This window comes from Coffea arabica, chromosome 2e, assembly GCF_036785885.1.
Source record: "Coffea arabica cultivar ET-39 chromosome 2e, Coffea Arabica ET-39 HiFi, whole genome shotgun sequence".
Lineage (NCBI taxonomy): Eukaryota > Viridiplantae > Streptophyta > Magnoliopsida > Gentianales > Rubiaceae > Coffea > Coffea arabica.
The window spans coordinates 15553286-15566642 of NC_092313.1; the positions used below are offsets into that span (position 1 = coordinate 15553286).

Consider the following 13357-nt stretch of genomic DNA (forward strand, 5'->3'; position numbering starts at 1 on the left):
AAAACAATTTTTGAAGTATATTTTTTTTTAAAAAATATTTTGAAGTGTATAGTTTAAAAATATTGAGAAGTTTTTTGAGGTTACTGTAACTAAAGTTTTTAATAAACTTGTAGCATATAAACTTGTCAACCAAACAAGAAGGTCGTGGCCAAGATAATTACGTCGTTGAAGCGACAAACAATCGTGCGCCCGAAAGACATTCGCAAACTTACCAGATAGTTGTGGTTAAATGGTCCCCTTATTATTATTATTAAAAGAATAGAGAAGAAATCTTCAATCGTAATATTATTTTGTGCTTCGGAGGCCCTACATCAATGCAATTAGTTAGTGTATGTATCATGCTGTTAGATTCATAGGTAAGGATTATGTCCCACGTTAATTCAAGAGATGAAAAAAGAGAACTATATATATATAAGGATTCAAGACTTCACAACTCAAGTTTTTGAATCAGAATTGGATTTCTAACTTAGATAGTGAGCTTTTTCAAAATGTTTTCCCCCTAACACATGCAACTGTAAGAGTTAAGATATAAAAGAATGAACCCATCTCATCTCATCTCTGTCTCATGTAGGGAGGCATTTAAGAAGAATGCAGCTTTAAGTCTGCAATACGAAGCTGGCATATATCCAATACAAAGCTGGCATAAATCACCAGCCCTTAAAAGCTCAACTCATATTTGTAACTTTTAAAATAAAACCTGGAATTAAGGATAAATACAAGCTGGAGCTTGCTACTACGGTGTAAAAAAGTGCTACAAATTACGAGGAGGTGTAGAAATATAAGAAGAGGATCCAAAGTCCAACATTGAAAAATGGATACAGCAAAAGGAATGACTATTGATTGGAGTGGTAGTGATAAATCATGACTTGCAAGGAGAAAGCGTACAGGAAAGATGAGCGTTGCCCGAATTGGCCCTCATGAATTTGAGAGCAGTGCCTAAAACTTGCTCCGAAGAACCCGTCAACGCCCAATTCATATGTTCAATTACGGCCAGAGGATGGTAAGCAAACTGAATGCTGTTGTAGGAATTCAGAAGCGCAGCCGTCCCTTCTCTCAGCAGGGTCCTATAAGCTTCCCCTTTCCCCTGCAACCCTCTCGACAGCGTCAAGTCCGTCCCATATCTCTGCGCAGCTATCAATCCGAACGCAACCGCCACCTTTGTGTCTGGTGTCACCACCTTCCAGTGGCATCTGTATTCTGGCATTATCCACTTTCTGCACAGGAGCTCTTGTAAATATGTGCCACAATAAGCATTATTATTCTACTAATCTTTATTGAAGACAATTAACAAAAATAACCACCCCCCCCCCCCCAAAAAAAAAAAATCAATCCCCGTTTCTTTAAAAGAAAAAAAAAAGTTGGTATGGTCCTACATCCAAAACTCCCATGGCTACATTTTTAGCCATCGGGTATGAACTTACTGATACGGGCAAGCTGAAGCTTCCACAAATGGAATTGGCGGCAATGGAGTTGATCGCGCCACAGGCGGTGGTTGGGGAAATGAGGTTGCCGGAGGAGGTAATGCAGGGTTTACGGGTGCTGGTACAGGGGAGGTGGACCTGGGGCAGAAGGACATGGGTTGTGCAGGCTGAGAAATCAGGGGATCAACAACGTACATTTCCATATCGAACATGTTGAACATTAATCTGAGAGACTTGGGCGGACCAGCCGCTGCCCCGCAGCCTGATGAACCTTGCCCACCTGAAACTTGAGCATAGCAACCTCTCAAATCTGGTGTGCCATCGAACCTCATCGCGTAACCTCCTACCCAGTTCGTTGTTTCTTCTCTCCATGCTACCAGTTGTCCGTTACTGTCAGGGCAGGCCATCGTTACCTTTATTCCTGCATTAAAAGGAAAAAAATGGGTGGTAAAATTAATACTCGTAGAGAGCATATTATCACTTCTCAGGCTTTGAATTGTCTTGATCAATTTTGAGCAAAGACATGTACAGAATTTCACGGTGAACCTCTACTGAGATCTCCAAGTTGCATGAGCAAAAATTTTCAGCACCAAACTGAGATTTCAATCATGCTTCAGAAGTGTTTGATTTGTTTATGTTTTCAGAAATATACAGTGAGCGTGACAATTAGTAGTCTGTGGACCATTGGGAGATTATTGGAGCACAAAATTAATACGCCCCTGTTAAAGTGCATATACAGCAACAAAGTAAAGACTTGCGGCTGGACTATCAACCAGATAGAGAAATTTAAAGCACCAGACATCATCAAAAGAGTAACTGTTTCTTCCGTCAGCACAGATTTAATGTGATCAAAATGTTAAAGCGAGGATTTAAAGTTCGCATTTTTACTGAACACCAGTCAATTTTGATGGAGGATTGTAACAAGAAAATGTACCGATAATTTACTCATCTTACCGTAAAGGGGATAATCGAAGAGGGATATTTGACCGTCTTTGCATTGGTCACAGAAGACGGTGCCGGTAACCGTGGTATCTCCACTGGTGCCATGTATGACAGCAGCAGCAATCAGTAAAGCTGCAAAGCAGAGCTTGTCTGACCAATCCATGGAACTTGAGAACCTATTATTGTCTTTGGAGAGCTGTGGTAGCTACAAAGCGTAAAACTTGAGTATATATACTACTGTGTGTGTGTGCTGGTAACGCTGGGAATGTAAACATTTGAGGGTTTGTGGAAATGTGAATGTGAACGAGTGCTAGCTGACTCTTAAAAGTTAAAAAGAAAAAGGACCAGAATTTAATAGAAGGTGGGGTGGCTTTACCCCAACACTCAACTGTCTCCATTTATGGGGGGGTGTTGAGCCACATTCGCTGTAATATAGATGGTATGGTACGCAGACCTTCATTTAAGGCTGGTGAAATTATTAGGATCCAGCGAAAAAATGCAGTTATAGCAATAAATTTTCTAACCCGTTGCCTTCAGTTGCGGCATCGTCTTTGCATGCTTTGCAGCTCGGGGCAACACTCCTTTCTAAGTAGTGTTCTTTTCCTTGTTAGGAGCTGGATTCGCATAATCTGCGGTGTTATGCATTCTGCTGATAGTCATGTATGCCTTCTTCCATCTGCATTGCTGCTAAAAGAGAGAGGAGACGAAATATGGTATGGAATCCTTTTCAATTCATTGTCAAGTCCCTGGTGACTTGAATTGCACCGACAAGTGAAAGAATACCCAATATTTACCTTGCGATACTGAGTAGGTTAGGAATACTTCATGATCATGTGTGCCCTTAAAATCCATTTTCAGCATTGAAACTCCTCGTATATGAGTTATGCTCCGACAAAGTTGCTTGATTTGCATTGCACTCAAGGCCTATAATCCAGCCTTAGCTAATAAAAATGATTGCCATCAAATTTCTGTCTTTTATCAATCAGTTCGTGTCAGGAAGTGAACGACGATGCGATGCAAGGAATAGGATTAAGGGACTTGTTACGGTTTGTTTCCCCGAGAGCTGTATTTACTGGTAGCGGCACGTGTAGGCCGGTCTCTTTCTCTTTCCAATGAAAAGAAAAGAATTGCGTGGAATGCATTTTTACCACTACATGTGTCCGAAGCTTCTTGTAGTTGGCTGGCGGTTATTAAGTTTGTAAGGAACATGCATTACTGCGATGGAGGACAATTGGGTCCCCTGGGGAATATTTCTCCGTCCATTTAATCTGATTCATACATGCTTTTCTTTTTGGATATATATATATATATATATATATATATATATATTTTTCCCCTTTTTGGATGGAGAGAAAATTGATTGATTTCACACGAGCACTACTAGACTTCAGAATTGATTGATTGATTGATTATTCAGCATTGTAAATTGGACAAAATTCAGCTGATGAGATATTATTGGTATTGTAATGGTAACACTCGGAAGTAGAGATCCTGCTCTCTCACAAGTCACAACCGTGTTTTAGTGATTAGTTACTACTTAGTAGTAGTAATAGTTGTATGATGCTTGCTGGGTTTTTGAAGTGAGGTTTTGTGTCTTGATTTTTACGTGTTAGTTTTGTGCGTCGTCTATTGCAATAACCCTATAGACGCAAAACAATTTGCAACTCAGCCCAATAAAATCTTGGAAGGAATGAATATATTATCATCAACAGAGAACCAACTCATGAATTCAGGACCTCCACTCATTGCGGGTCGTTGTAACAGTTTTTCCGGTTTGCTGTTACACATTAATGTTCAGCAATTCCAAGTTTTACTAAATAACTGAAGATTCCACACAAAGCAATGTAACCATTTTTAAAAAAAAAAAAAATCCAAAACATGCGTCCATAACATTGCTGAGAAAGGAGAACATAAAAATCTTCTCAGCAGAATAGAATAGATATTCACACATCAAATAATGCGAAAAAGGTTTGAATCTGTTACTATGTAGTAGTAGTAGTTGACAACATAAAACACTCCAGTTTTGTAACAACAAAATTGAGCGGACCAGATTCAAAGAATAATAATAATGACATCCAGTAACAACAAAACTTGTTTTTACTAGTAATAAATACCACGCCCACTACAAACCAGCCATTAGGCCTCAAAACAATGAATAGTCTACTCAGTTTCCTACCAAAACTGCCTCAATTATGTCCCTCAAAATGAGCTCCAGTCAGCACAAAGCACAAAACAAAGACACAGAAACCTGCATATTTCATCACTCCAAAACTTTCCCAAATCTCAAATTCAGCTTCATATTTGTGAGCTTTTATCCTCAGCTTCTTCCACTGGCACATCTTCAGTCTTTTCAGCACTGGAACTTGACAAAAAAGCCAGGGAATAAAACGTTTATCAGAAAATCCAACTAGAAAAATGAAATAAAATGCAACATTTAAATTATGCAGACCAACTAACAAACCGACTTCTTATGTCGCTCTCACTTTTAAAGGCAAGCCAGAGCGCACCTATACACACTGATAGTCAGTAGAGCTTAAAAACCCTTGAATCCTCTGGTCAATATAATCAGAAAGATATCAAAACCAAACAATAGAAATACAACTGAACCACCCCAAAAAAAAAAAAAAGAACAGGAAAAGAAAAACCAAAATAAAAAACATGTATCACAAGTTGGGCAAAACAAAATCAAGCTTGGCAGCTGTATCGAGCTCTTTAAAGATGATGGAACCTATGATTACTCCAAATCCATCAAGCACAAAAATAAAAAATGAAAAAGACATCTAGGTACAGAAAAAGATTCACTCACTCAAGTATGTACCATACTACAGTTGTCTGTCACATGATGTACAATTTACAACTAATGAAACCAGGACCATAACAATCCTAGGGGAACTGATAAGCGACTGCTGTCAAATTAAAAAAAAAAAGAAAAAAAGGAACAGTACAGAGAAGAAAAGGCAAATCAAACCAAGACAAAGACTACCTAAGGAACCATATAGAGAAGAAAAGGCAAATTAAATGAAGACACAGACTCCTAAGAAATTCGTAAAAAGTAGACAGGATTCTGCATGAATGTGTCCTAAGTAATGATGGCTATCACGCAAATACAAGTAAACAACCATTTTTATGAATGTAAAACCACGTCGAGATGAAAAATGATACACCACACGTTAAGCTGCAGATACAAATTGCAAAATTGCAAAATGTGAACTAGCCAATTTGACGATAGCCCCCCATTATACAAAAGTTTCTATCAAAAGCTTCCATTACCTTAAACCCCCCCCCCCCCCAAAAAGGTACTAAATTGGTTGGAATGTCCATAGTAAAACTTGCCCCATTCAAGATTGTCTCCAATCACTTATTTAACTTCTTATACAAACTCATGACATCAAGTCTTTTAACATAGCCTAAACAATTCAAGCAGGACACCTATCAATTTAGTCAGACCAACAAAACGAAACTAAACTCAAACAGTAATCAGGAAAACCAAGCAGTTAGAGCAACTAAATTCAATCCAAAGCCAACTTCACTGACCTCAGAGGGCGAGCATCCTCGGGCTGTGGCTCTGGTTTCCTCCAAGCTCTCTCATTTTTTTCCTCCTGCTGGAAGCCACCCCTCCAATTACCACTACCAAAACCTCTCTTCCCAAAAGTTGGCTTTTCTTCCACTGCGGCTACTGCCTCTTTAATCTTGACAGACTCAAGCTTTTCATCGATCTCTTTCCAGTCCTGCCCCTTCTGCTTCAAAACCTCTTCCCTTGGCCTTGCGCTGCCAAATGGGCTTGACCCCTTAGGCTTCACTCCACTCTCATTCTGCTCACCTACGGGTAGTGTCCTAGGCTGCAAATTCAACCTCGGCCTCCCACCTGCAGTGGCAACCTCCTCTTTCTTCCGTCCCCAGCTGTCTGAATCTGGCCCACCGCCATTAGCCGAATCAAAACCCCCACCTCTTCTCTCTCTCAAACTATCAAAAGCCCCACCACCGGAAGACCCAAATTTCCTCCCCTCTTCTTCCTTCCTCTTCACCCAGTTTGCCGAGTCAGCGCCGCCATTCGATTCAAAACCTCCTCTTCTATCATTCCTCCGACTCTCAGAGGGCACAAACGTCTTATTCGAAGCCCAGTTATCAACTTCATCCGCACGAGACTGCGAATCCGAGAAGAACCCTCCTCTCTCCCCTCTTTCCCTCCGCTCAAACAAGTTACCGTTGCCAGCGGTAGATTTCTTCAGGGCACCCCAGTCGTCAATTTCATCGGCACGGGAAGGCGCTAAATCCCTGCTGGAATCCCTCGGACGGCGAGGCTGCTCGTCGGAGGAGCCCCTTCCCGGCCTATCGTAGTTATTGCCATAGGATCTGAAGCCTTTGTTGCGGTCGAGCTCTTCAGCGGAGCGCTGGCGGGGGCCAGTTGGGAGAGCCAAGAGTTCATCGTGGGTAAGACCCCTGGAGGGTTGAGACGAGGACGAAGAAGACGGCTTAGGGGTGGTGCCGAAAGTGGAGAACTCCTGAAGGGAAAGGGTTTGGCCCTTTTTCTTCTTGGGCTTGGTGGCGGCGGCGGTGGCAAGGGATGGGAAGTCGGCAGTGGGAGCAGAGTTGGCGGCGGCGCCGTTGGAGAGATGGACGCCGGTGAGGGAGTCTTGATTGTGTTGCTGGAGAAGGTCCGCTTCGTTTTCTTCGGAGTCGAGTGCCCACGCGCCTGGTTTAGCCCACGCGCTGACAGTTGCCGCCATGATTGTTTGCGGGTTTCTTTCTATTCTTACTGCGTACGTCGAAGGCTGAGAGGTTTCTTCTGTGAGTTTTTTTTGTTTCTGCGTTGCGTTGGTTGGAAGCGAATGGCTGTGCTGCTTTTTATAATACTATTGAATAAATAAATAATAAACAAAAGAGTGGGCGTCGGAATTTGATCCGACGCTCACTATTCAATGTCCTGAATTTAATTGGGATTTCTTTTGGGAATTGGTTTCGATTGGACGGTGCAGATGGAGTGGTTCGGCTTTTCTTTTCTTCTTCTTCTGTTGATTCGGATTACGCAGGCCGAAAGGATCGATCGGAGTCCTTTTTTGTTTTTTTTTTTTTGGGTGAAAGAAGAGGTATTTCCTTTTCTTTTTTTTTTCCGGTTAAGGAATATTTTCCAATGGCTCGGAAACTAAGGAGAACTTATCTTTGGCCTTTGATTGCTATCATTAAAAAAAAAAAAAAAAAAATCAGACACGTAAACAAACTGATATGCCAACTGGATGATCCTGGCACAAATAATCTCCGAATTGATGCCCAGCAAGATTCTCCCAATTCTAAAACATTAAAAACAAATGTATCCGGATTAAGCTGCTCGCAAGCAAATAGTAAGCTGCTCAATTAAAGCAAGCTAATAGTAGGCTGAGATAAAAAATACTCAACTCATTAGTTAGCGAGCCAAACTAATTATATTTATATATTTTAAAATTTTTTATTTTAATAATAAAATTATATATATATCTAATATTTTATTATTTATTAAAAAATTACTGCTTTTTCCATTTTTTAAAATTGAAGTAATTATCTTTTATTTTTTTTAAACTCAAGCTCAATTCAACTCGAATTTGAGATCGAGTTCAAGTTCGAACTTTACATTAAGAACTCGTCAAGTTCGAACTTGGTAAATTTTAAAATTTGACTCGACTAATCTCGTTTGAAACCCTAATCAAGATGCCCGAACCACAATCACCCATAACTACTTGTATAAAGAAAACTATTGCATTGTTGATGTATAAAAAGTTAATCCTATATCTTTTTCGTGATAATATCTTTCGCGCATCAAAAATTGGACCCAAACAGAAAAATAAAAAAGTCGATCGCACTTTGTCAAATGATCCATAAATGCCCAGTAAATAGAAGTTATACAATCAATACGACTCTGCAAAATTGTTTTGCTCAATAAGCACCAACAGGAAAGGAGGGCGTTACAAGCATGAACCAATAGTGAATCAGCAAACAAAATTTGGAAACCAATTCACAATCGCAACTCACGAAGTGAAAAAAAAAATGAAAAAAATTATACCTCACGTATGTACAAACCGCAATCTCAATTACAAGATGTGCCGTGAGCAAAAGCTCTGCTCCAGTTAGGGAATGTCTAGGAGCTTTGGGACTCTGTAATACCATTTTATCACCCTTGGGATGAGGAGCACCAGGAATATCTGGCATTTGCAACGATTCAAGCAGCTGTTTGATGAGACTATGCAGGAATGATATTCGCCCGGTAAGTAAAACAAAAATCCAGCTGCTGATGTACCTTCATTGCAAAAGAATAATGTTGTTGCAGCTAAGGTATGAAAATTTACTCATTCATGGTAATCTGCATCGTGCAACAAAATAAAATGCGCATCCTCCACGCTCTTGATTGGATCTCCATTGAACCATGTTATGCTTCCTGCATTTTACGTAAAGTGCAACTGCTCAGTAAAACATACCAATATGAAAGCAAGTGCATAACTTGTCATTGCACAAGAAAAAGCATTTCACAACATCCAGTTTCGGCTGAATCCCACCTTTCTGGGGGATTGATCTATCTCAACTTCAAAGCCTAAAATACAGGTTCAGTTGATGCCTCTATATTTCATGTGAATAAATGGATACTTCAAAGAAGTGTTTTTTTTAAAATGCACTAGAAGCTTGCTTGCAGGTTCAGTCAAAGGAGTGATCTCATGATGACACCCACATATGACAAGCAACAACCACAATATGCTCATAGCTCATTTATGAATTTTTCCATGAAAGTCCAGTTTAGTCTTATACCTGCCATACTTGCTGTTTCCTGCTCTCGTGTTGCATGAAGTATGATTGTCCCAGAAAGCACAGTGATGAATCCACAAATCTCGGAAGCAATGCTACTTGCGTCCTGTCCTGACCAATCCTGCAAAGAATTTAACATATAGAGATTGAGTGCATATTCCCATGCAACAGTGGGAATGCTCTGAAGAAGTTGCAAATCCAAAAAAACTGCCATATGGATAGGTGCAAGTCCAGAAAAAGAGGGGGGGAAAAAAAGATTTGGTGTATACCTTGAACATTATAGCGCTAGCAATGATTGTCAGAGTTGTGAACATCACATAATATATTGGAGAAACAAGGGCTGCATTGAACGTATCCAGTGCCTAAACAAGAATTTGCAGAAATAACAAATGCTCTCTTAATTAAGTGAAGGGGAGAACATGTATGTGAACGGAAAATGAATATTAGCTTCTAATTTCTAAAGAACCAGCACCATATCATAAAATCATCACCACCCACCTTGTTAAGGTAATTTAACTGTGTGATGACACATACTATAGCAACTGTAAGAAAAACCCATGTCTCCGGATATGCAACTTGACTAATGCCCTCTAGAGTAAGCTTTATTGCAATTCCAATAGCCTTTATGCTGACAACCTAAAAATGCCAAGAAAGGTGTTCATTTCAGTAAATATGAGAAAAACGATGATTGAGATGTGCAAGGTACAAACAGAATCACAAGAATAGAGTGATTAATATACCGTAAGGGCACCCATTAAGGAACAAATTCCCAAGTAAATTAGTATGTTTGACTGCCCATAGCGAGGCTCAAAGTACAAAACGAGTGCCAGCACTATTGACATCGTAGCTGCAACATAAATTAGAAATGCTGCAGCAAAGATGCAGTAAGGTGTAAATGATGTATGCTATCAAGAAACCACGAAAATCTGAGTAAACATAGTATAGGTTTTTAAGGACTTGTGCAACAATCAAGACCTGGTTGAATAGCCAAATTCCAGATCTGTTGTACAGAACTTGGAGTCTGCTCCTGAGGTGCATGGATTACGATGACCACAGATCCAACAACGCATGACACACATCCCACTACACCCATTCTTCTCAATCGTTCCTTCAAGATAAAGTGTGCCAAAACAGCACTATTCATATTCATTAAGGTTAGTGTGGCTATCATCCTTCAGAGTGTATCAGATCTACAAGAGTACAAGAACTATATACCTGACAATTATACTAAGCGCACCAAGAGGGGTCACCATAACAGCTGGAGCATAAATATAAGCCACAAAATTTGCCACTTCTCCAACAATCACTGCATATATCAGATATGTTCTACAATTAGTTATGTAGCATGGCTTCCATGCTTGGAGAAGAGGGAACATGAATGATTTATTACTCACTTATAATCATGCCAGTCCACCAAAGCGGCTCAAGCAAGTAAGTATACCCTCCAACACCTGTAGTAAAGACAAATCGCACCACTGAAAACTCTTGAATTGGGTAAAGAATAATGAATAGAAATAGTCTGTTCCAATAAATCTTGCATCATTACACAACTATGCACTCATTTCCATATGATCCAAAAAGCTAGCCACTTAATTTTTCTGGTTATTAATACTTTTCCAGAAAAGAAAAAGGTGAATCTAGATATGTTTAATCTTGAGCGAGGCACTCCCTTTCTCATTTCTCTATGGCATAGTTTCAATCATGGGATGTCAAAATTTTTTACATTTTTCTCAAAAAGATAATGTGTTACTTTTATTTTCTATCCAGTACCAACAACTGACTACAAGAAAGCAATCTTAACTATTTCCAACGTTTTATTAGACATTCATTCAAATATTATATTATAGCTATGAGGACTTCTGTCAAGGGGCATTTTTCATAGTTCACCAAGACATGATCTCCTGAATTAGATAGTGTCCTTAATGCGTCAAATAAAGAGATTATAAAGGTGTACAGCTTTTAGTTCTGACACAATAGCTGAATCAATGCCAACAACCAATGACCTGTCTCGGCAAAATCATGATAAAACCAACAGCCCTAAGACACCATCTATTTTCAATTTGACAACTGAATAGGGCTACTCAAAATGGAAAGAGATCAGAACCCTGGCATCCACTTAATATCAGACGCCCCTCAAGAAAACCAATCTTTAAGCCACTCAGCCTGTCAGCCATACCTCAGAATTGTTGATCCAATGGAATAAAATGTACCACTAAAATTTAATGATAAAGGTAACTTTTTTACTTCCTTAAAACAAATGTTCATTTATTACATCATTGCGGAAACTTTAGAAGATTTAAAGGCTGCAGCAGATGAGAACATGCCCAGATATCCATGCAGAGTTAAGGGCTTTGATATGAATTTAGAAATAGGACGTGTAATACAAGCATAAAGTTGGCTTTTTTTTGGCAGGAAACACAGCTTATACCAAACTACACAAGCACAAGCATATAAAATTCCAAGAGAAGTACGTTTAGATCAATGTGTCAGCTAAAACTGTATCTCACCACCGTAAAACTTGCTAACCCCATGAAAAAAACCTGATAACCCATGGATTGCAAGATTTATGTACTACACTACAGAATCAGAAGTTAAGCAATACACAAACATTTCTACTAAATTTTCTGAGAATTATTCGAATTACTGATCTCTCTCTCTTTCTTTTTTCATTTTTTTTTCTTCTTATTTTCTTTGAGTGCTGAAAATTGAAGGGTGGCTGTGATCAATCAAAAAACAAAGGCAAGTTCAAATTTTACTGAATCAGAAGGGTATTATCCACTAAAAGATCAAATTAGACAAAAGAAATGAGGAAAGATCTAACAGAGTTACGAAAAAATCGGATGAATAATAGAAAAAAAGACCTGCACGAGTAGCAGAAGAAGCAGCAGCAGCACGCTTGAGACCCTTCTTCTTCAAAATGAAGCTGGTCCCAATAAACAAGCTCGACAGCATAGCCAAAATCAACCCCCTTGAATTATCCGACACCCCCATCTTGCGTCCCTTTTACTACTACTTCTTTATATTAACAAATCAACAAAAGAGAAAAAAGGAACTAAAATCAAGACAATCAAGTTTGATTTCCCGCCAAGAGAATGCTCCAACACACAAGCCTTATCTTACAACCTTCTTCTGCCCACTTGAAAAGAAAAATAAAATTGAAAAATAAAGCTGGAAAAAGGGAAAATGAGCTCTCCGAGCAATAAACGTGGGGAATGGTAAGGGAGAAGGTGACGAAGGGAAAGATCTGAAAAAAATACTACTAAAACTGAAGTAAATGACAACAATTAGGAAGTGGCGTAGTGGGTAGCGTTATTGCAGTGTATTTTGTTTCAATAGGCTCTGCTCCTCAGAGTCAATGAAGTCAAAGTTCCCTCTCAAACACCAGATTAAAGTCGAGCCGTCTTTTTGTTGGAAGCTTCGTCTGTACTTCATTTTTTCCTTTATTTTTCTTTCTGGATAAATGGACATAATTAGTAAAAACTCCTACAATTTTTAAATGCTCTAAAAATACTCTTTCTTTTTTTTAAGTGTCATGCATCTAAATCCGATAGTGTATTAATTGTAAGTGCATGAAATATTAATCCTAACATTTTCTTCAGTATTATATTTCAAGAATAATACTTCAATTTTTTATATAATTTCAAATTACCTAAGATAAATATATATTTTATGAGTTACACTAAAAAAAATACATGTCCTACTCTTTTGGTGTATAATGCATCATAACTAATCTAATATCTCATACACAAAAATATAATTCAAAACTAATGTTAATGTAGCATAACATCTAAAAGTAATAGTGTATGTAAACTTGTACTTTATGGTTCATAACTTTCAAACATATTCCTATTTTTCATAGACATCTTTTTATACCTAAAGTTGTTTTTCTTCAATTGAACTCTCCTGAAGTTAAAGATTTACCAGCTAGTTTTATAACTTCTATAGTATATGAGAAAAATTATTTTGTAGATTGGTATTTTGACTTGATAATATACTTATCTAGAAATTCGATAGCTTTGCTTCCTCCATCTCCCTTCCACTACCACCACCACCACCACCTCCCCCCCCCAAAAAAAAAAGAATATCAAACACTCACAATATGTAGATTTTCACAAAAAAAAAAAGGGAAAGTAAACTCTTCATAAAAAATTAGTCACAAAAAGGAATTGCATAACCCTCTAAACAAATGCAAAATTTCACCGCTTGCCTTTTCATAAGATTATTTG

At 38.6% G+C, this 13357-nt stretch overlaps 3 protein-coding genes across 5 annotated transcripts; all 3 read right to left on the bottom strand.

Annotated features, from left to right (window-relative positions):
• Positions 1–816: 816 nt before the first annotated feature.
• Positions 817–2640, bottom strand: LOC140036723 (uncharacterized). Its single transcript, XM_072079224.1, has 3 exons — positions 2376–2640; positions 1422–1842; positions 817–1214 (listed from the first exon to the last, which is right to left on the bottom strand). Exons 1-3 carry the CDS (start codon positions 2524–2526, stop codon positions 860–862), a joined length of 927 nt encoding a protein of 308 aa, XP_071935325.1. The 5' UTR covers positions 2527–2640; the 3' UTR covers positions 817–859.
• A 1678-nt stretch (positions 2641–4318) lies between these two features.
• LOC113731167 (eukaryotic translation initiation factor 4B3-like) lies at positions 4319–7197 on the bottom strand. 2 transcript variants are annotated; one of them, XM_027256260.2, is made up of 2 exons: positions 5898–7197; positions 4319–4725 (listed from the first exon to the last, which is right to left on the bottom strand). In XM_027256260.2, exons 1-2 carry the CDS (start codon positions 7088–7090, stop codon positions 4659–4661), a joined length of 1260 nt encoding a protein of 419 aa, XP_027112061.2. In that variant the 5' UTR covers positions 7091–7197; the 3' UTR covers positions 4319–4658. The 2 variants fall into 2 exon arrangements, with proteins under 2 accessions (XP_027112061.2, XP_027112062.2); XM_027256261.2 differs by having other exon boundaries at positions 4443–4719.
• A 1000-nt stretch (positions 7198–8197) lies between these two features.
• LOC113731168 (probable magnesium transporter NIPA6) lies at positions 8198–12474 on the bottom strand. Of its 2 annotated transcripts, XM_072079225.1 has the most exons (10): positions 11993–12474; positions 10526–10582; positions 10347–10437; positions 10107–10267; positions 9872–9999; positions 9630–9767; positions 9401–9493; positions 9135–9252; positions 8632–8769; positions 8198–8536 (listed from the first exon to the last, which is right to left on the bottom strand). In XM_072079225.1, exons 1-9 carry the CDS (start codon positions 12120–12122, stop codon positions 8681–8683), a joined length of 1005 nt encoding a protein of 334 aa, XP_071935326.1. In that variant the 5' UTR covers positions 12123–12474; the 3' UTR covers positions 8198–8536; positions 8632–8680. The 2 variants fall into 2 exon arrangements, with proteins under 2 accessions (XP_071935326.1, XP_027112065.2); XM_027256264.2 differs by having other exon boundaries at positions 8198–8769.
• Between the last annotated feature and the right edge of the window lie 883 nt (positions 12475–13357).

Coding starts and splice junctions, on each gene's coding strand:
- LOC140036723 (XM_072079224.1), bottom strand. CDS start 2,526: ATGGATTGGTCAGACAAGCTCTGCTTTGCAGCTTTACTGATTGCTGCT. Junction 1,843..2,375: donor CTTCGATTATCCCCTTTACG/GTAAGATGAGTA, acceptor CTTTTAATGCAG/GAATAAAGGTAACGATGGCC. Junction 1,215..1,421: donor GCTTCAGCTTGCCCGTATCA/GTAAGTTCATAC, acceptor GCTCCTGTGCAG/AAAGTGGATAATGCCAGAAT.
- LOC113731168 (XM_072079225.1), bottom strand. CDS start 12,122: ATGGGGGTGTCGGATAATTCAAGGGGGTTGATTTTGGCTATGCTGTCG. Junction 10,268..10,346: donor GCGCTTAGTATAATTGTCAG/GTATATAGTTCT, acceptor GAATATGAATAG/TGCTGTTTTGGCACACTTTA. Junction 10,000..10,106: donor GAATTTGGCTATTCAACCAG/GTCTTGATTGTT, acceptor TCTTTGCTGCAG/CATTTCTAATTTATGTTGCA.
- LOC113731167 (XM_027256260.2), bottom strand. CDS start 7,090: ATGGCGGCAACTGTCAGCGCGTGGGCTAAACCAGGCGCGTGGGCACTC. Junction 4,726..5,897: donor GAGGATGCTCGCCCTCTGAG/GTCAGTGAAGTT, acceptor TTTTTTGTCAAG/TTCCAGTGCTGAAAAGACTG.